This window comes from Amblyraja radiata, chromosome 15, assembly GCF_010909765.2.
Source record: "Amblyraja radiata isolate CabotCenter1 chromosome 15, sAmbRad1.1.pri, whole genome shotgun sequence".
Taxonomy (NCBI): domain Eukaryota; kingdom Metazoa; phylum Chordata; class Chondrichthyes; order Rajiformes; family Rajidae; genus Amblyraja; species Amblyraja radiata.
Window position 1 is genome coordinate 23,555,582 of NC_045970.1, and position 22,366 is coordinate 23,577,947.

General features: G+C 42.4%; 1 protein-coding gene across 13 annotated transcripts in view; it reads right to left on the reverse strand.

Moving 5' to 3' along the window:
- The window catches only part of tacc2 (transforming acidic coiled-coil containing protein 2), a 225,407-nt gene that overhangs the window by 109,730 nt on the left and 93,311 nt on the right, over nt 1-22,366 (reverse strand). For 12 of the 13 annotated variants that reach the window (XR_004414162.1, XM_033033792.1, XM_033033793.1 and 9 more), the window contains exons 7-11: nt 19,536-19,670; nt 18,975-19,124; nt 17,728-17,874; nt 14,930-15,070; nt 6,961-7,068 (exon numbers count right to left, since the gene is read on the reverse strand). Coding sequence is in view for 12 of the 13 variants with exons in the window: in XM_033033792.1 (XP_032889683.1) it covers nt 6,961-7,068; nt 14,930-15,070; nt 17,728-17,874; nt 18,975-19,124; nt 19,536-19,670 (681 nt within the window). In the remaining variant the exon portion in view is untranslated. The remainder of the gene's footprint in view (nt 1-6,960; nt 7,069-14,929; nt 15,071-17,727; nt 17,875-18,974; nt 19,125-19,535; nt 19,671-22,366) is intronic. The other variant, XM_033033794.1, reaches the window with a different exon arrangement.

The window sequence follows — 22,366 nt, forward strand, 5'->3', positions numbered from 1 at the left end:
CATGCCCAGTCTTGCCTTTATGGGACTACAGGCCCACCTTTAGTGTCTGATTCTTGTGTGCCCTCTAGGACCAGAGACCATAGCCTCAGAATAAAAATATGTGCCTTTAGAAAGGAGATGAGGAGGAATATCTTTAGTCAGAAGGTGGTGAATCTGTGGAATTCATTTAAGTTGTAGATTGATAAATTCTTGATTAGTACAGGTGTCAGAGATTATGGCAAGAAGGCAGGAAAACGGGGTTGAGAGGGAAAGATGGGCCGATAGCCTAATTCTGTTCCTGTAACTTATGAAATGGGTGAGCAAACAATTAGGAAAGGGCAGCAAATTCTGGCCTTGCAGTAATGGCCAGTACTCAAAATTTAAATATGTAAAACTTAGAGGGGGGGCAGGGGCGGGGGAACCGGGGGGGTGGGGGGACACTACCCAAAAGCAGGAAATCTAATGAAGAAAAATGTAGGCAAATGTTTCCACCATACCGGGCATTCCTGGGAGGGTGCTGTCTGTGCATTAAAGATATTTTGTCCATGAAGTGATGTATCTTTCACCATGAAGACTCAGAGGATGTTTGGACTTTTTTTGTGCTTCATGCAATTTTAAAGATATTTGTTAAATAAGACATAGGAGCAGAATTAGGCAATTCAGCCCATTGAGTCTGCTCCGCCATTCAATCGTGGCTCATCTACATTTCCCTTTCAACCCCATTCTCCTGCCTACTCCCCGTAACCTATGTCTTGGTCTCCATTGCCGTCTGTGGCAATGAATTCCACAGATTCACCACCCTCAGTCTAAAAAAATTCTTCCTCAATACAGTAAATGTATCAAAAGATTTAGACATCATCATCAAAAATGGATTGAGGTGAATGGTATATCAGAACATATCTTTTTGCATTCCTTTGTCTGCACACCATCATGGGAATGTATCCAGAACTCTACCAAGATTGTTTTTAACCTGACCACCACAACATACATAAAGTAGCTAGCTGCAATTCTGCTTCAGTTTTCACTTTTTCCCGGTAAAGAAACTATTTACTTTACCTCCGGTAAGAGGAGAGTGCCATTACCTGTTGGCCCTGATAGGATTTTAGGGTTTGTACTCCATTGGAGACATTGCTGGATCATACTTGCATCAAATGATATAATTCCCCATGCAAAACTACTTTTGAAATATTACTCCACATTTCCCCTACAGTGATCACTGTTAACTCATTCCCAAGACAATCAAGACTTAGATCCCCAACAATTAAGATTAGTCATTACTTTTGTCCATCATTTGTCTCCTCCACATCATGGTGCACAGTACTGATCTCAGCATTCATTATTTTCACCCATGCTTCCTGAGCATTTATTGGCCCCAAGTCTTTGATGGCCTAATGTTGGCCGTAACCATTCCATTCTCCTGATGGAGGTCCTGATCTTTCCCCTGCAACCACTTTCCTGAATACACCCCTAACCCACCAGGCACTGACGGAATTCCTATCAGTCCTCTTCCTCCACCATAGAATTACACGGCACGAAGCAGGCCCTTCAGCCCGTCGAATCCACACTATCCATTAGGGACCCTTTTTCACATCATCCTATTTTTAGTCTCCACGTGCTCCCTTTATGTACCCCTAATATTCTACCACCCACCTGCATAATTACCTTACCAACCCACATCATTTTGGTTAAAAAAACAAACAAACTGCCAAGCAGATCTGTGGAGGCAAAGATATGGGCCTGGGTTGAGATCCTGCATCAGAACTGCATTCAGGTGACATGACCTTCAGTACTTTTAGATTGAAAGGCCACAGGGTTTTCACCAAGTTTTGTAAGTGACCAGAGGACTTCCTGATGAATGTCATTCTCTTTAAAGGGCTTTCTCACGGTGCGACCTGACGCAAGACTTAACAAGAGTTTAACATCGTGGGAACCTCCTGCGATAACAGTACGGCATTCGTGGACCACCGAGGACCTCCGTGGCGCTAACGGCAGGTAGTCGTGTAACTTTGTAAGGTCGGGAGAAAATTCAAACATTTTTGAATTTCTCCAAGAGTGACTTGAGCACTTTTTGGTGAGCGTTGCAACATTGTATGAACGCAGATGCCAGTGCGATACCCGTGCGATATCCGTAATGACTCTTGCGGGTACCGTGGGAACTCCTGCGAACGGTAAACCCGGAAGCTTGACAGAGGGGACATAAGGTGAGTAAAAAAGGTGGTCTCAATATCGCCAATGGACCATGTGTCCATCGAGGACGTCCCACCTAATTGTCATTGTTTGAGAATCTTTTTCACAGTAAGACTTGCAGAGGCCTCTCAGAAAAGCGCAAAGAAAGGGGTCAAAGAAAGTCAGAAAGTTTTTAGCCATGCAGGTAAATGAGGAGGAGACTCAGCAAGAGAGACAGGTGGAGAGGCAAGAGGAGATGCCAGAGATACCACTGCCTGTGGGCTCCTTGGCGCAGGGAGAGGGTGATCAAGGTGGATTTGAGATTGCCTCCCCAGTAGCTGTTGCCTCCCCAATAGCCTCAGCAGACGATAACATAAAGGGAAGATGGCAGAAGGTAAGGCCAAGTAACTTCAACAGGGAACAAGAGGGGGAACTGGTGGAGTGGTACCAATGCAATGAGATTCTCTATGACAAATCCAGAGAGGATTATAGAAATAGGGAGAGAAAGCGCAACCTGCTGGAGACGAAGGCTGCGGAGTATCCCGGGTGCTCATGTGAGTATCTATAACAATATATTAGTTTATGTACAGGAGAACAATTTAATGTTATCCATGATTTAAAAACATACAATGCTACAGATGTAAAAGTGCTGTTTTTGCAGTTACCTTTAATTTATCTTATAAGTCTGTCTGTTCCCTGCAGCTGCAATGTAAAAGTAGTGGCAGACAGCTTTTACACCCTCTTTGTTTGAAGTAGGAATCATGTCTCTAAGAGCACATTTTCACTCATTTACATTTTTGAGTGTGCAGGACCCTGAAATGTTCAGCTATTTAAACGTGTTCTTCACCTCTTGGTAGAAAATGAAATAAGACAATCAGCACGGTAAATGTGATACAAAGTCTTTATTCCTATTTGACAATATAAGAAGACGAATTCTGTCACATATTGAGAGGAGATGCATCACACACAACATTTGTCTGTAAAAGGGCCTCGCACAAACACGAAATACAACAAATGAGGCACGCGAGATTATTTAAAACACATTATATCCATCAACCTCCGCTACAAGCGTGAACTCAGGCATTTAAAGGGACAATGCAATGTTCTAAACGGCAGGTTTTGCGGACGAACATCTTATAGGAAGCACTTTTCAGAGGACAACACTAGGAAGTCAGCTTATAACATGCAATAGTGTTCCTGTGGTCGGCTACCCATCAATATAGCTGTCCTGCCACGGCACACTCCTCAATTGTGAATTGTAGTAAGCGCAGAGATGGTCTCTTTGCTCCTTCACACTGGATGTGCCCGAGTTACCTTTCAAACGCTGCAGTGAGACCATTTTCAACTTGTTCGCACCACTTCTACAAGCACCTAGTGTTACTTCCCCTGTGTCACTGTCCACTATGTCACCGTCCTGGATGGATGTTGCTGATCCAGCAGCTGCACCTCTCATTCAGATCAGGTTGTGCAGAACACATGCTGCATATACTATACTCTCCACATTCTTGGGCTTCTGCTCCATTGTCTTGAGCAAGCATCTAAATCTGTTTGCCAAGATGCCAAAATAATTTTCTACTACCCTCCTGGCCCTTGACAGCCTGTAATTGAAGATCCTCTGTTCCCTAGTTAGATTCCTCTGTGGATATGGCTTCATAATCCAGGGCCGTAGTGCAAAGGCTTCATCAGCAACCATCGCATATGGGATGTCCGGGCTGTCTTCTCCTGACAGAGGTTCTGGATCAGGCATGCCTGCTGTTCCACCTTCCATTTTCTTTCCAAGCCAGGTTTCTTTCCAAATCCGGCCATCACCAACACTTCCAGGTGTGCCCACATCCACATACAGGAAGTTGTAGTTATGATCAACCACCGCCATGAATACAATTGAGTGGAATTTCTTGTAATTGAAATAATTTGAGCCACCTCCGGGTGGTTTACGAATTGCCACATGCTTGCCATCCAAAGTCCCACATGTGTGAGCAAAGTTCCACCTGTTTTCAAACCCCATGTGCAACTCTCTTCCACGCATCTGGTGTACTGGGGCATTCCATCACTTCAGCTGAATAAAATTGGATGATCGCCTCACAGGTTTCTCGGACAATACCACAGATGCTGTTGGTGGCGACAAGAAAGTTGTAAGATAGACTTTTATAAGAATCGCCTGAGGCCAAGTAGCGGAGGGTGATTGCTATGCGCAACCCTGGTTCCAGTGCCTTTCTCATTACAGTGTCAGTCTTCTTCAGCAGAGGTCCCAAATTATTCTTTAACTCATTAAAGAGCTCGGGTGAAATTCTGACAAAGTTTTTGAATGCACTTTTATCCTCTTCGCACAGCACATTAAGCAGTTGCTCATATTGTCCAAATTGAGGTCTCCGTTGAAACATGGGCTTAACCCAGTGAGACTTCCTCTTAATTCTCTTTTTAATTAATCTCACCCTTCTGCCTTCACGCAAGCGTTTTCGATGCACATGTTGCGCTAATGCATACAGCACGTCAATGAAAATAACAACCAGCCTGTACTCGAACCAACTTTGTATAGGCATGTCAGCAAATGAGCCAATTCTACGAACGGAGGATATTTATATAGTGTGTGAAAAAAAGTGACATCATTTGTGCCACGTGATTAACTACACTACAGTCCATGATGTTCATTCACGATTAACGGGAAAGATCGGGAGACGGACAAGTCACTCGCACAAATGACAGAATTGCCGAGTACCGTGGGAACTCTTTATCTACCCCCCGTTATATCGTGCGGAACTCGTGCTGGACCACGACCACTTCACTCTGGTGACATCTTGCGTCAGGTCGCACCGTGAGAACCGGCCATTAGGACAGCTTAAATAAACAGTGGCTTCTTGGACCATGAACATGTATTGCAATCTACAGCATTACATTTTAATATCGATTAGAAAACCTGTCAAATACCTTTACCAAGAATTTCAATTGTGGCAAGAAGAAAGAAATTGATTCTTTTGTGAATGAAATCCAACAACCGTTTTGTGCTGCTTCACTTCACTCCAGAAATCCAACCTGGTACTTTTGAATGCAGGCCACACTTGTATCCTTAATAACAATGCAAGGCTTGAAAGGGTGGATGTAAGGATGCTGTTTCCATTTAAAAAAAAAGACACACTGCTAGAATAATTCAGCAGGTCAGGCAGCATCTCTAGCAGACATAGGTGATGTTTTGGGTTAAATAGATGGTTGAGATGTGCAGATAGGCATAAATATCACCTATAATGTGTCCTGGTCCAAAAACATTGATGCTACGGCCAAGAAAACACACCAAGATCTCTACTTTCTCAGAAGACTAAATAAATTTGTCACGTCTCCAATGACTCTTACCAACTTCAACAGATCCACCATAGAAAGCATCCTATCCAGATGCATGGCAGCTTGGTTTGGCTATTGCTCTACTCAAGATTGCAAGAAATTGCAGAGTTGTGGGCACAGCCAAATTCCATGACGTAAACCAACTTTCCTCCCATTGACTCCACCTACACTTCACATTGCCTTGGGAAAGAATCCAATATAATCAAGGATTATTCACACCTCGGTTATTCTCTCTTCTCCCCTCTCCCACCAGGCAGAAGGCACAAAAGCTTTTTTCCACTAGAAACAAGAACAGCTTCTACCCCGCTGTTATCAAACTCATGAAAGTACCTCTCATGAATTAAGGAAGTAGTCCTGATCACCCAGTCTACTTCATTGTGCTTCTTGCACTTTTATTTTGTCTGTATTGTCTCTGTAGCTGCATTCTAAACTACAGTATATTTCAAATTGAAACAAAACGCTTGAGTAACTCAGCATGCCAGGCAGTATCTCTGGATGGAAGGAATGGGTGACGTTTCGGATCGTGACCCTTCTTCAGAATGAGAGTCAGGGGAGAGGGAGACACAGAGATAAGGAAGGGTAAGGTGTGAAAACGATACATCAAAGGGCAATCAGGTCAAGGAAAATGGAGTATAGATCATTGTTAACTCAGAGAAGGTGACAATGAAGCAGAGAAAATTTAATCAGGAGGATAGTCTGACTGGTCAGAAAACCGGGAAGGGGGAGGGATTGAGAGAGAGAGGAAAGCAAGAGGAAGTTACTGAAGTCAATATTCATACCGCTGGGGTGTAAGCTGCCCAAGCGAAATATGAGGTGCTGTTCCTCCAATTTGCGCTGGGCCTCACTGGAGGAAGCCCAGGCCAGAAAGGTCAGTGTGGGAATCAGACTCTGCTGAGTTATTCCATCACTTGTGCTCCACGCAATAATCCAGCTCCTGCAGCTCCTTGTGGCAAGATTCCTTTCTCTTTTTGCTCCACCTGTTGTAATCAGGCATGGTATGATGACCTGGATAGGAAGTTTCTTCCTGTTTCTCTGTACACGTGCACCAAGGCAAATTCATTGTATGTACACATATTTGGCTAATTTGATTCAATTTATTGTCAATTTATTGTTATTCAATTCAAACATGTATTAAATTCAACATTACACCAATACCAATAATAAACCAATATCAATACCAAAGAATCTGAAATCTGCAGATGCTGGTTTACACCGAAGTTAGACACAACAATTTGGAGTAACTCAGCGGGTTTGGCAGTAAAAGTAATAGGTGACGTTTTGGGTCGAGACCTGAGAAGTCTAAGGAAGACCCAAAGAAGTAGGGTCTGACGAAGGGTCTCAATCCAAAATGTTACCTATCCCATTCAAAAGTGTAGGTTTGAATTCTCTATGTGGATTGATGTGATTCTATCAAGACATTTATGTGCCCACACAGTGGGTAAACCACTAATTACAGTAAAAGTGTAGTTAAAACTTCAGTACCTGCCAATAATTTGCTCACGGGATGCTTGTTCTGCTTCAAGTTCAGCTTCTGCAGGAACTGCTAACAGACAACCTTGGGAACCTTGTTCTTCACCAGATGAAAATGCGCTAGTGGAGAAAGACAAAAACACTATAATCTTAACAGAACTAATAATGATGCAAACCGATTCATGGAAGCTTTCCAACACCACTCCCATTTTCCCTAATTTGAAACTGAAAAATTCAAATCAGAATCCATTTGATGACTCACTGGATAATTGCATCATGAGAATTAAAGAATATGTTTTCACAAGAGAGTTTGTAGCAGTCAGGCAAACAGCCCAAGTATGAACCAGGCTCATTCCTTTATGCTGTATTTGGTTTTGTTTTCCTTTCTTCACGAATGGTTTCAAAAGAATGACTGGTATTACATATTCACACGGCTAAATTATGAAATGAGGAAATGCATTTGATCAACCAGTAGGGCAGGAAAATATTGTCATTGACCTCAGCATCCTTTCTTTGATAAGGGAAAAAGTTGGATCCTCATTATTGGCTGTTGTATTCTGCTCTCCTATCTTCCCACCAAACACAAATCTGAGAAGGTTCCTGCCCGGGATTTTCATGGCAACATAATTGGAAATACTTTTTGGGGGAAGATCAAAATAATTTAGGAAAATATTAACAGAAGGAATCTAACTCTGTCTGGCCATGGAAAAGAGGGAAGTAATAGCCTGAAAGGAGTGTTATGCCCCTGTTCCACTTAGGAAACCTGAACGGAAACCTCTGTAGACTTTGCGCCCCACCCAAGGTTTCCGTGCGGTTCCCGGAGGTTTTTGTCAGTCTCCCTAATGGTCGAAAATGGTTCCCGCTTCTTCTATGTTCCGGCGATTATATCAAAAAATTCAAAACCGGCCGCGACTAAAAATAGGTTGTCGTTTTAAAAATCGGTAATTTTTTAGTCGAAGCCGGTTGCGATGCTAGTTGAAGGTGGTTGCCGAAGGTTGCAGGTAGTGGAAGGTCTTGTCTTCCACTACCTGCAACCTCCAGCAACCACCTTCAACTAGCATCGCAACCGGCTTCGACCTAAAAATTACCGATTTTTTAAACGGCAACCTATTTTTAGTCGCGGCCGGTTTTGAATTTTTTGAAATAATCGCCGAAGGGCCTGTATTTCACGTAGTATCTCTAAACCAAACTAAACTAAAAGTGATGGGTGGATATAGGTGAGGGAAAGTTATATGCAGAGTAGGTCTTCTGAGATAAACATTATAAAAGCATGTGACAGATTACTGAAATGTTAATCATGAGCCTCAAAAGCTGACCATTCAGATCTGTGTAAAATATGATGTTTTGACAAGAGTGCTAATTTAAATGATTTGCTGTTGTTGAACACCTTAAGGCATTGGAAACAAAATCACAGGCAGAGAGTCTGAGATCTACTTCGGCTCTGCAATTCCACATTCCAATATCATTACTGAAGCATGTATTAATGAGGGTTCTTTGTACATACGACATAAAGAATGGAAATATATTTTAGGAACAATCTGTGAATGTTTCCTGGCACTGGAGAAAGTGCAAAATAAATTGAACATTGATTAATGGAAAATATACAATTTAGGGTCGTAGCGCATTTAAAGGTTTCAGATTTTGTGACAGCATCACTGAAAGTTCAAACCCAGAATTTAATTGAAATGCTTTTTTTTTGCCTTTGCACAAAGCAGACGATATTTGCCAGTTTATATCTATGGAGCATAATAAAATACAGATGGAACATTGACTCATCTTCAAATCATTTACCACCACAAACATACATTTTTCAAAAAGAGTTGTTCTAAATTGTTTGGGCTTACTTACAGATGGCAAAACTATTTTCTCTCCATTTGGAGCTTTTGACCTGTTTACACATTTTAACATCTGACCCACAAGCCTGTTGTCAATTTTTACCAGCAGAATCTTAATTCATGTTTGTTATTATAGAATAGCTCGCATTTATATACTATTTTGATAATCAAAGGGATTACTATTCCTCAGAGTAAACATCTCTTTGTCTTAGTGATGGTCAGCAATCCAATTTTTTATTGAAACAATTAGAAGTTCAGAACACATGCCCATAAATAGACAAAATGTTTAAGAAAGAACTACAGATGCATTTTTGTCGTTCTCCCATAAATAAATGATCACTTTTGTGTGCATTTTTTCCATGGAAGTTTTTCCTAAGCAAGGAACTGAGCAATGTGTGCCTATGTTATTTAACGATGGATAGAGCAGATGATAAGAATAGTAAGATTAAACGAGAACTTACCAGTTTGAAGTTTGATCTGTATTTTATGAGGGATTACGTGAAGAAGCCCGCCAGGACGCATGCGTGTCATTCTTCAAAGCAGCGGTGTGAAATCACAGATAACTGTAATGACTAAACATAGTAAGATTAGAGAAGAGATACCAGTTAAGTGTATGATCAAGGGTGGGAGCGGAGGGCACGTAATCCCTCATCGTAACTCCTCATAAAATACAGATCAAACTTCAAACTGGTAAGTTCTCGTTTAATCTTACTATTTTACTTCGGAGTCACGTGAGTGACTACGTGAAGATTTTAAAGCTCTGTGATTTCATGCCGTGGAAACGAGTCCATGCATCACGTCTGCCTTGATGACTGTAGGAGGAATTGTGTTAACATAATTTGGACATGAATTCGACATTGAAATCATAAAATTTGTTAACACAGAATTATAACCCCTTTTTATGGGTTTAAATTAATTTACAGAACTTAAAATTGTTTCTGCAAACGTTCCAGGTTTCATTACTGGTTTGTTGTAAAATAATTGGAATGTTTTTTCCCCAGACCATCCTGCTGCCTTGAGGATTTGGTCCATTGGTACATCCAACTGTATCGCTGTCGATGTAGCTGCAGCCCTGGTGGAATGAGATTTAAAAATATTAGTATCCACCCCAGCCTGTTACCACCTGTTTCAGCCATCTTGAGATGGTCTGGACCGTCACTCTTTTGTGTGGTTGCTTGTGGCTGACCAAAAGTGCCTTCTCATTGCCTCTTAGGATTTTCGTTGTCTCCATGTATAACGACAGATGTCTTACTATACAGAGACGGTCATCTGTTGGGTATGAGCTAAATTGTATATTGAGGCCTGCTGATCCCTGTCTGTTCTGCTTTACTAACTCATAGATATGAAACGTAATATTTTCTGTTGAGGAAGTCATGTTGTCCAGTCTTAGTTTATGCAGTGACTGTACCCTCTGTGCCGTGACCAATGCCATTAGCATGGCTGTTTTTAATGTCAGTCTGTGTAGGGACAGAGCTGTTGCTGGAGACCAATTCCTGAGCATCTTCAGGACAATACTTACATCCCATATTTGGGAGTACCTGGTTCTTGGGGGATTAGTATTAAAAATTCCCCTCATAAGTTTTGTTACCAGTGGGTGAGTCCCAACAGAGTAACGCTCTGTCCCCTGCCATAGGTAAGTCGATAGGGCACTTCTGGCGCAGTTGATGGCACTGTAACTGAGCTCCTCATCATAGTGGAGGCCTGCCAGATATTCCAGAACAGACGGGATGTTCATGTCTCTGTAGGTGATGTTGTTTTTATGGCAGTACATCTCTCACTTCCTGATATAGACCAGATACTGTTTTTTGGTTGACTGTCTTTGGGCCGCCGAGATCATGTTCACTGTTCGGTCCGTCAGTCCCAGTTGTAGTAGAGGTGTTTTTAAACTCTACAAATTAATAAGTTCAAATGTTTATGGCATGGGTGGCTATCCCTTGTTACGGGATGTAGCAATAAATCTGGTCTATGTGGGATGGTGATACGTGGTTCTAATACCATGTTTAATACCACTGGGAACCATGGTTGAGTAGGCCAATCGGGTACTGCCAAAATACCAGACGCAGAGTCTTGTTGTATTTTCCTTAATACCCGACTGATGAGGCAGAAAGGAGGGAATGCGTAAATAAACAATTTCCCCCCCAATGCAGCGAAAATGCATCTGTCGCCGCTGCCCCAGGGTCTGGTTCCCATGAAACATCATTTGATAACTGGTGGTTAAGTCTGGATGCGAATAGATCGATATCTGGTGTTCCATATCTTGCTGTAATATCAGCAAATGCTTTTTTATTCAACATCCATTCGGTGTTTTCATTAAATTTGCGTGACCTGGTGTCTGCCACTAAATTTAGTCTTCCTGGTAGGTAAGTGCCTGATATCCAAATATCTCTCTGGATACACCATTGCCAAATTGTATTAGCCAGATTGTCACATGATGTCGATTTGTTTCCACCCATGTGGTTAATGTATGCTACCACGGTGGTATTGTCTATCTGTAGTCTAACATGCTGGTGATATGACCCAGTACAATATGACTTTAGGCCATGGAATGCACCCAACATTTCCAGGTAGTTTATGCCCAGTGTGAGTAATAATGATGCCTCCTGAGCAGTCCATCTACCTCCACAGCTGGTGATGGTATTGGTGGCTCCCCACCCAAGTGCACTGGCATCAGTTTGTAGTACCATAAAAGGGTTACTGACAATGATTGGATTGGAACAAAGCCAGATCTATCCACCATGTTAGTTCCATTTTAGCTTTGATTGGTAGTTTCATAGGTCTGTCAAAGTGACCTGCATTAATTTTGAGTGCTTGTATTTTTGCTCTCTGTAAGTTTTGGTAATGTAGAGGTCCAAATTGTGTGGCTGGAAAGGCAGCCACCATTTTGCCAATTACTTTTGCTACCAATCTGATGGATGGTTTGCTGATGTCAATGAGGTTATTGCAAGCCTCTATTAAATCTCTAGCCTTTCCCTTAGGCAGAGTCACCGACATGTGAACTGAGTCAATGGTGAACCCCAAATAGTCCATAGTAGTGGAAGGCGTTAGTTTAGATTTAACTGGATGGATAATAAATCCCAGTTTTTCAAATAACTGTTTTGTGGCTGTTACAGTTTGTTTGGCCAATTCCAAAGTTTTGCCCACAATGAGTATGTCATCTAAATATGCCATGACCATGTGTTTACGTTTCCGTAGAAACGCTAGGGCTGGTTTCAAAATTTTTGTGAACAGCCTGGGGGCAGATGATAATCCATTTGGCAGTGCTTTATACTGCCAGAGTTGTCCCATCCAGTTGAATTTTAAGTAACATCTGTGGTCACCTCGTATAGGCACTGAATAGTAAGCATCTTTTAAATCGATGCTGGCCATGAAGTAACCTTTGGAAATTAATTGTTTAGCAGTAACAAAGGTTTCCATTTTGAAGTGAATATATTGTACAAATGTATTCAATTTTGTCAGATCTATGATGATGCGACAACCACAATCTTTTTTGTTTTTGGTAAATATATTGGACACGAATTCTAATGGTTCGTGTTGAGTTTTCTCAATTACACCTTTTACGTAAAGCCGCTCCAGTTCAGCTTGCGCTTTTGATTTTTCTTTATCAGAAAGCACGAACATTCGGTTCGGTATATGTTGAACTGGAGGGCTGTACTTGTGTATAAACTCTATTGTATATCCCTGGATACTGCTTAAGATGTAAGTATCGGTTGTTAACATGCTCCATGCATTCAGAAAAGAGTGTAATCTCCCCCCAACCTCCATGCTCCCTGTATTTTGTAGGGAACCAGACCCACCTACCTCCATAGTTACCAGTGGCAGGTTTACTTCTTTTTTGTAGGTTCTTCGCTGCTGTTGTTGCGCTGGTGTCTGGATTTTCGGTTTGGTTGGCGTTGGAGTTCCCCGCATCTTCCAAGAAGGCCGGCCTGGGCCATGGCCTAAAAAGACTCATGTTTTGAGTACCGGGCCTTCGAGCTTTCACCAGTTCTGCTGGTGGGTGCGTAGGGGTGCTGTCTTTGGCTGTAGTGGGTTTTTGTTGGAGTCCCTTTTATTAGTCCCAGGGTTTTTGCTTCCTCATCGAGCTCCTTGACTTGCTTCGATAGGTTGCCTCCAAACAATAGTATTGGTGGTTTTGTGGTCCCAGGTTTGCACAGTCCCTGCACCCCTTGCACACTTGTCTTTCCTTCTGCGGACCCCTCTTCCAGGTTAGCCCAGAACTGACCCGCAGTGCTCCCCTCTGATGAGGTAGAAGCATTGTGCAGCCCTTCAAGAGGTACTGCTGTGGGTTTATCATAGGGCCCACAGTGACCTGACTCCATCTCCCGGAGTCTGTCACGTTGGAGCAAATGCTCCACACACCGCTCCATCCGGCTCCAGCGCTCTCGGTCGCTGGCCGCCAGCGGTTGTTCAAAGTCGGACTCCTCTGAGTCCACGACCTTGTTTGTTTTGTGTCTAGCTTTACCGCCCGGCCGCGTGGATCTGGCCGGTGCGGAGGCGACATCGGGCACAGCTGATCCCACTATCGGTGATCCGAGTGCCGCTGGCTGCTGCTGGCTGCCCGCTGCTCCGCGGTCCTCCCTCACCAGCTTTGTCGCAGCCCGTTGGTTTCTCCACCTGTAATCAGCATGGGAAACACAAAATGACCGCAGCTCTTACCTGCAGGTCCTGGTTTAAATTGTCGCTACCAGGGAACGTCGTTCCACCCGGCCTCCTCCGTTTTCGACTTGTCAAAAGTCGACGGCCCCATTCTGAATAGTCTCCCGCCCGGCCGTGGTGTTCTGGCCGGCGCGGGACAAAAAGTCGGCACAGCTGATCCCTAACGGGGCTTGTGCCTTCAGCTGCTGCTGGCCCCGCAACTTCGCGGTCCTCCCCAGCCAGCTTTACTCGCAGCACTTGTGGACACTATTTTGTCCAGCTTCCCCCCCCTGTGTAAAAACAGCGCGGGGACAAAAACTACCGCAGAGTAAATCACTTACCTGCAGGTCGCGGTTTCAAACTTACCGCTGCGGGGGAACGTTCCACCCCGCCTGTCGTTTCGCAAGCGTGAAAGCGATATGACACGCATGCGCCTGGCGGGCTTCTTCACGTAGTCACTCACGTGACTCCGAAGTAAAATCAGCAGATGCAGCTTCTTAAAATCTACAATACCTTTGCTGTAGTTTCATGTCTTTCGCTATATTATCAAACTCTTAAGTGTTGTGCAAACAATGTGAAACATGGGAAACTCAGCATATCTCATATTAAAATTTTCATGGAAATTTAGTGCCAAGTTCAAAAGCATGAAATCCATGCACCATCTTTCCACCAGAACAGTGTAATATAAGTGGACAGATTGTTAACAATTAGCGCTGTTCCAGATTGGTTGACACAATTATGTGTCCACTCAAACAAAATTCTGTTAAATCATAATGACCGTTTTCCCTTGTGATTTTCATTCACGTTCTACATGCTCATTTTAAAATCTATAAATACAGATAATCCGGAATTTGAAACCTTTTGCAATAAATTTAAAGAAAATGAGAGTAACTTTGGAAATCAGTCCAACGCTGACTAAGAGAGGCACACGGGATTGCAGATGCTGATCTAAAAAACCCCACAAAATGCTGGAATAACTCGACGGGTTATGCAGCACCTCTGGAGGACATGAACAGTTGAAGAGTCCCAACTTCTTAAGGGGTTGGACAGGCTAGATGCAGGAAGATTGTTCCCGATGTTGGGGAAGTCCAGAACAAGGGGTCACAGTTTAAGGATAAGGGGGAAATCTTTTAGGACCGAGATGAGGAAAACATTTTTCACGCAGAGAGTGGTGAATCTCTGGAATTCTCTGCCACAGAAGGTAGTTGAGGCCAGTTCATTGGCTATATTTAAGAGGGAGTTAGATGTGGCCCTTGTGGCTAAAGGGATCAGGGGGTATGGAGAGAAGGCAGATACAGGATACTGATGATCAGCCATGATCATATTGAATGGTGGTGCAGGCTCGAAGGGTCGAATGGCCTACTCCTGCACCTATTTTCTATGTTTCTATGTTTCTATGTCACCTATCCATGTCCTCCAGAGATGCTGCCCAACCTGTTGAGCTACTTACACACTTGGGTGTTTTTACTCTAATGGTGACTAACATGTTTCTCAGTTTTACAGGATGTTGATACCTTAATGAGAACTCTTCAGTGCGATCCTGCAGAATCTCAGCATGATCCAGAGGCTTGGTGTACTCAGGGCACAGTGGAAAGGGAACTCCAACAGGCAGAAGAACTGGAACTGACTCTTCTTTTTCAGAAGTGAAAGGTTCACTGGTAAACACAGTCATGGATGTGTCAGGATAAAGATTCAGCTGTCAGCTATAACTCAGCTATTAAAACAGATTTACTGCACGATCAAAACTAAAGCACAGAAAATTATGACGTTAGCCATCGATTTCTTATCAACTTTACATTGTGGGCGACTCAGTGGCGCAGCGGTAGAGTAGGTGCGTTACAGCACCAGAGACCAGAGTTCGATCCTGAATACAGGTGCTGTCTGTACGGAGTTTGTATGCTTTCCCTGTGACCTCATGAGATTTCACCGGGTGCTCCGGATTCTGCCTACACTCCAAAGATGTACAAGTGTGTTGGATAGTGTTAGTGTACGGGGTGATCCCTGGTCGGCGCGAACTCGGTGGGCCGAAGATCCTTTTTCCACACCGTATCTCTCTAAAGTCATTCTGATATTTATTGAAAATAAAGCAAAAAGTAATGGAAATATACTATGCGTTGAAGATGACTGGAGATCCATGTTTTATCCATTACTGTCTTTTCCCTTCCAATACTGATCAGCCCACTGACACATTTACAGTGTTGTCTTGTTTCAGGTCACATACACTGTCTCTTTACATTTCCTGTGAGCATCTGCAATATTTGTTAACATTTGAAGCAATTATAATACGCATTGTATTCTGTTGCACTTGTGCAGGCCTTTTGAACTCAGGATAATTAAGAGTGCATTTAATATGATGCAAATCCCAAGCTGCAAATTGCTTGTTTTTGAGCACGATAAGAACAAAACCTCACGATAACAATTTATTCAGTATCAGACTTGAGTCATTTTAAAATTCTTACTTCTGTGACAGATTGGGGACCTGTTCAAATTATTTTCCTGAAACAGAGGCTTTTCCAATCCTATGTTTAACCCACACATTAACACACACAGTCTCAGCAAATCTCACTGGTTCCCCCTCATCTAGCTCATCAATTTTAAAATCATTGACCTTGTTTAATATTCTCTGTGGCTTTGTATTTCATTTCCATCCAAAAATGCTGCCAGGCTTGCTGAGTGCCTCCAACAGGTTGTTTTTTTTGCTTCAGATTCCAGCATTTGCAGACTCTTATATCTCCAAACTATTTTTCAACTCATGACATTCAGAATGTTTTTTAAAGGCTTTAGATGGACATTTCTATTTAAGTCAAGGGGCAAGATTTATCCAACTTTCAATATATTTTTCTCATTTTCTGGGCAAGTCTAGGCTTGGCTGTCTCACGTGGCTGGTTTAACAACACAAAAGGCACATACAAAGCGAAGGCCTTGCCATGGGTTATCGTTCAGGCAATCGCCCCTGGGAGGATCTCAAAAGGCAGGTTTGTACTTTTTTTATCAAGTTCGTACAGAAACCAACTTGGCTCACCTCCAACTAAAAATCAGACCCAATGGTTGAAATGTTCAAAAAATGCACAGATGCATTTGACCTTTACAAAGATAGGAACATCACAGAACAGAAAGATAATATGTTCTTGTAAATTAATACTGAAGGTTTACCTCCCTTCTAGAGTTGCTTCCCTAGAATGTTCTCAACACCAACTGAGTCAAATTAAATGGTCACAGTGCAGTGCCCCAATGGTCATTCTGGCCATGAGAAATGTAACTGGCAAAGGGGAGTCATTGAATCAGTTTGACACAGGGAGTGTCCTTCCTTTGAATGTTGTGCTGACATAGAGTATAGAGATACGGCATGAAAACAGGCCCTTTGGCCTACCGAGTCCATGCAGACCATTGATCAGCCGTCCACACTAGTTCTATGTTATCCCACTTTCTCATCCACTCGTTACACACTTGGGGCAATTAAGACTTTATTTTTCGACTTTCGACTTTAGAGATACACGCACTAACAGCCGTTCGGCCCACCGAATTCGTGCCGAGCAGCGATTACCTCGAACAATAACACTATCCTACACACTAGGGACAATTTACAATTTTTCTTACAGATGTCATTTAACCTGCAAATCTGCAAACCTTTGGGATATGGGAGGAAACTGGAGCGCCCTGAGGAAACCCACGATTGAACCCGTGTCTCTGGCGCTGTGAGGCAGCAGCTCTACCAGATGCGCTACTGTGCCGCTCAAGTGCATGAGGGAATGAAGGCAAGTGCAGGAACTCAACCAGATTAGTACGCATCTTAGAGGAAAGAGGTGGAGGGTCAAGAATGACTGAGTTGAGCGAAGGCTACAAGCATGGGAGTGATCAGTACTGTACTCAGAAGTCAATAACTTAAAGGCCTCTTTGATTAGGGGGTCTCTGCACAGTAGTGTGACTTGCATGCAGAAGTCTCCTGGAGGCCACTCTAACAGAAGTGATATCCAGCCTCATGACATACGCTTAAGTATGGAGTCCTATGTGCTTATCTGCAGCACACATACAAAGGACACCAAGATTAAAAATGTGATTCACACACTATGCTGTGTCCTGACCTTTAGAGTACTTGAGTTACATAGCACATGAAAATATGATACTGTGTAATCCAATTATTTGGTATGAATCAGTTTTCCATTTAAGGATCAGAGCTAAATGATTTCTAATTCAGGAATCCAGTTACATTTAACACTGATGTTTTCTTGCAATTCCTTTGATAAATGTTCTTCAGCATTTAAAGTGTCTTGACAGACTTTTCAACTGAATTTCTAAAAAAATAAAAATTCACCTCAGTGAAATCTGTTCAGGGTGCTCGTGGAGAATGTCAGCGTCATCCAAAGGTTCGGAGAGCTCGGAGTCCGGTGGTGGAGCAGGAGCAACAGGTGCAAGAAGAAAAGCTGGAAACGGCTCCTCCTCCTCTGTGGCCAAGAATATGCTGGAAAACACAGACTTGGAAATGAATTGGATAAACATTCATGTGGCTAAACTGCGAAGTTACATCTACATATAAAACCAACTTTAGAGTATAATTTGAAAGCATACTGTGGGGTTACACCACAGCTTGGTTTGAAAACAACTCTGCCCAAGACCACAAGGAATTGCAGAGAGTCGTGGATGTAGCCCAGTTCATTACATAGATCAGACTCCTCGCCATTGACTCCATCTGCGCTTCACAGTCTCGGAAACACAACATGATGAAAGACTTGCCCCACCCCGGTCATTCTTTCTTCTCCCAGAAGTTGGGCAGAAGGTACAGAAGCTTGGCACAGGCTCAAGAACAGATTCTTATAAGGCCTCTGAATAGTCCTTTCATAAGCTAGAGTACAGTTTAATTAACCTCCACTCCATTGCGAACATTGGACTTTGTCTCTAGAACTGGTGCACTACAATGCTAAGTGGTATATTTTGCATTCTGTATCTTTCCCTTTACTCTACCTATTGTACTAGCGTTTGGCTTGATTGTATTAATATACAGTATTATCTGATTTGAACGGATAGACTGCAAAACAAAGCATTTCACTGGACCTTGAAAGAATATTAAACCTAGATCTAAATTTAAACTTAAAGTAAACCCTTAGATTGTGAATCCCTGCCAATACGCAATCCTTCTCTCACAAATTAGTAATTCGAATAGGAACCATCAAAAGCAGAAAACATCACTGATTTAAGTCCTTTTTAACCCAGGGAGATCAGCTAAAATGGGCTAACTCATTGATCAAAGCAATTATTGTGTCAACCAAAATTCTATAAATTAATGTTGAGCCTGTTACATCATACTGCTTTATCAGTACATTCTACATATGCTGATTTGAACGTGAAAACTAAAGGAATGTACTTGAACATGGATCAAAGTAAGTCTGGTTCAGTGAAAGTGTTGCATTAGAAAATCAGCCCGTCACCAATGAAGTTTCTGAGCTTCATGTTGAATATTCAGAATGTTTTGCTGCTTTGTATTCTTTGTGAAATTTTAATTATCTCTGCATGTAACAGATTTCCGGGCTTCAACCTTAAATCGAAATTCCCCACATTAGATACCTTAATGAAGGTTGTTCAAGATGACTCTGAAAACCATCAGCGTCATCCAAAGCTTCAGGGGTGTAATCGAAGAGTTGTGGAAGATCGGGAGCAACAGGGACAAGAAGAAAAGCTGGAAATGATTCTTCCTTCTCCGAGGTCAAGGAGATACTAGTAAATACAGAATCAGAGATGTGTCAGGATATGTATTTGTGTGGCTCAGCCACAAGCACCTATTAACTTTATCTTTGAAAGTACACTGCCCCTGGACTTGTCGCCTTATGTTCAAGAGTATTACTCAGAAATTGGAAATTTGCCTTATTGCCCCCTTTGGAAACTATGACCAGTTGTATTGCCCCTTGGTCATGAATTAGCTTCCTTACTGCTGTTTCTAATTAACAAAAATGAACAAAATGACAGCAGTCATTCTGGAGCCTCTTCTTTGCAATCCATTTACGCTAATTGAACAGTTCAGAATTAAATAAATGATTTGAACATAGGGCATACTGCAATTGAATCAGAGGAATTTAGAAAATTGTCCCGAAAATCCGCCTTAATTTTGTATATTTTGGACATTGATACCTTATTTGTTCCTGATCAAGGAGTTCTGGGAGATCCAAAGGACTGGTGTACTCGGGGTCCTGAGGAGGATGAGCATCAACATGGGCAAGTAGGAATGCTGGAAATGATTCCTCCTCTTCTGAAGCCAAGGAAACACTATTAAGCACAGAATCAAAGCTGTGTCAAAATAAACATACATGTGGTTCAGCTATGAAAATTAATTTAAACATGTCATCAAACCTATTACTCAGAGGAAACAGTATTGTAAATGATCACTTCTGTCTCATAGTGCCAGTGACCCAGGATCGATTCTGACCTGTGTGGAGTTTACATGTTCTCCCTATGACTGCATGAGTTTCCTGCATCCCAAAAGATGTGCAAGGTTGTCCGTGCTCAATCTCTAAACTGCAAATTTCCAGACCAATTTTGCCTTGTACAAAGAGCTGGAAATGCACGTCAGTTTGACAGTAAGAGAAAAAGACAAGCCAATAATTCTACAAGTTAGATCTCATCCAAATTATGTTTTTTTTTTCCCCTGTCTAATTGTAATTTAAATAAAGCCAATTTTTAACTATTATTGGAGATCATCGAACATAGAACAGACCAGGAACAGACCCTTTGGCCCACAATGTCTGTGCCGAACATGCTGTCAAAATAAACAAATCCCCTCTACCTGATTCACATGCCTCCATTCCATGCATATCCACATGACCCTCTTAAATGCCACTGTTGTATCTGCTTCCATCATTATCCCTGGCAGTGTATTTCAGGCACCTACAACTGTGTGCGTAAACAAAATTGGCCCGCACATCTTTAAACATTCCTCCCATGATTATAAAGCTTTGCCCTCCAGAATTGGACATTTCCACCCTGCAAAAATATTCTGACCGTGTACCTATCTATGCCTCTCATAATTTTATAAACTTCTATCGGGTCTCCATTCAGCCTAGGAAACTCCAGAGAAACCAATCCATGTTTGTCCAAACTCTCCTTGGAGCCTATATTCGCCAATCCTGGTAAACTAACTCTGCATCATCTCCAAAGCCTCCACATCCTTGCTGTAATGGGGCAATCAGAACCACACACAATGCGCCAAATGTGGCCTAACCTAAGTTTTACTGGGGTCAAGGAAAGAGCGTTCATGTCGCGGTCCCATTTCCACGAATCTTTCCACCACCACGCACAAGAAGCACAAGACAGACACCATTGCACGCAGATGCCGAGAAGTGTGTTCAGCTCTGGCTAAACAACTTCTAATCTTGTGTGTGGACTTGACAAGAAGAAGTTTTATTAAGCTGCAACATGACTTCCTGACTCAATATCTCAACCGATGAAAGCAAGCATAGCATACAGTATGCCGTCATTACTACTCTATCTACATGTGTGCTACTTTCGGGGAGCTATGGATGTGAACCCCAAAATCACTTTGTATCTTGGTAAGTGTTCTGCCATCAACTGTATTTTGTATGCCATGCCCTTACATTTGACCTGCCAAAGTGGAACATGCATCCTTCCACCACTGCCCTCTATCTCCTATGGGTAAGCCATAGAAACATAGAAAATAGGTGCCGGAGTAGGCCATTCGGCCCTTCGAGCCTGCACCGCCATTCAATATGATCATGGCTGATCATCCAACTCAGTATCCTGTACCTGCCTTCTCTCCATACCCCCTGATCCCTTTAGCCACAAGGGCCACATCTAACTCCCTCTTAAATATAGCCAATGAACTGGCCCTCAACTACAGGCAGAGAATTCCACAGCACAGCCAGTACCTGAATCCAAACGACCAAGCCACCACGTATTTTGTTCATCTTTATCAGATTAACATTGCTTCCTTTCTTAATCTTCCTACTTATTCAGAAATCAGAAATCATTTCGGACCATACTAGATTTTAACATTTCAGTTGTACACTTCCCAATATTTGGCAAACCTTTCATCCTGAGAAAGGTTTAATATCGAGAAATATATTTAAGGTGAGAGGAAAGGCTTTTAAAAGGGTTCTGGTGGGTAAGGTTTTTGTAAAAAGAGAGAGGTTGATATGTGGAACATGCCGCCAGAGGAGGTGGATGAATCAGGCACAATTACTATGTTGAAGAGTCATTTAGACAAACAAGGCAGAGAGGATACGGTCAATCTGGATACAGATAGTTTAAAAAATCAACATGGACGTGATGAGCCCTTCTCATTTCTGAGCTGTTCAACTTAGTGACGACTTTAAGACAAATATATCTCAAGCTAAACTGCTGGGGATTCAGGCATTTTTTAAACCACGTGAAATGTTAGGTTCCAGGCAAACTTAAACATGAGCTATATATATTACTGAGATTTCACCCTCCATAAATATCAGGTTGAGTTTAGTGGTAGAGATCTTGTCATTTTTTCAGATGTAGTGTCAGTTTACATCCCTCAAATGATGGATGGGTGTGTTTTATTTTATGTTAAATGCACACTCATCGTCTAACCTTGCAAAGTACAATTGCTTTCCCATCACCCAGCACATTAATTTATGTTTAAATGGAGATACAAGAGACTGCAGATGCTGGAATTTTCAGCAAAAAAAAAGTTTCACGTCACGACCCTTCTTCAGATCTGACCAAAAATGTTGTCTGCCTGTCTATTCCCTCCACAGATCCACTGAGTTCCTCCAGCATTGTTGTTTGCACATATATTTAAGTCCAACATTTTCATTTCAAGATCTCGCACTGATTTCTACAAATGCCAATTCTACAAAAGCTCATCAGACTCTTGAGTCCAGCTCCCTGCCCGTAATTTACTGGATTGGTGTCAGGGATTCCAGGGAGATGCTAACTGCATTTCGTTGTCTCTGTACTGTACACTGACAATGACAATT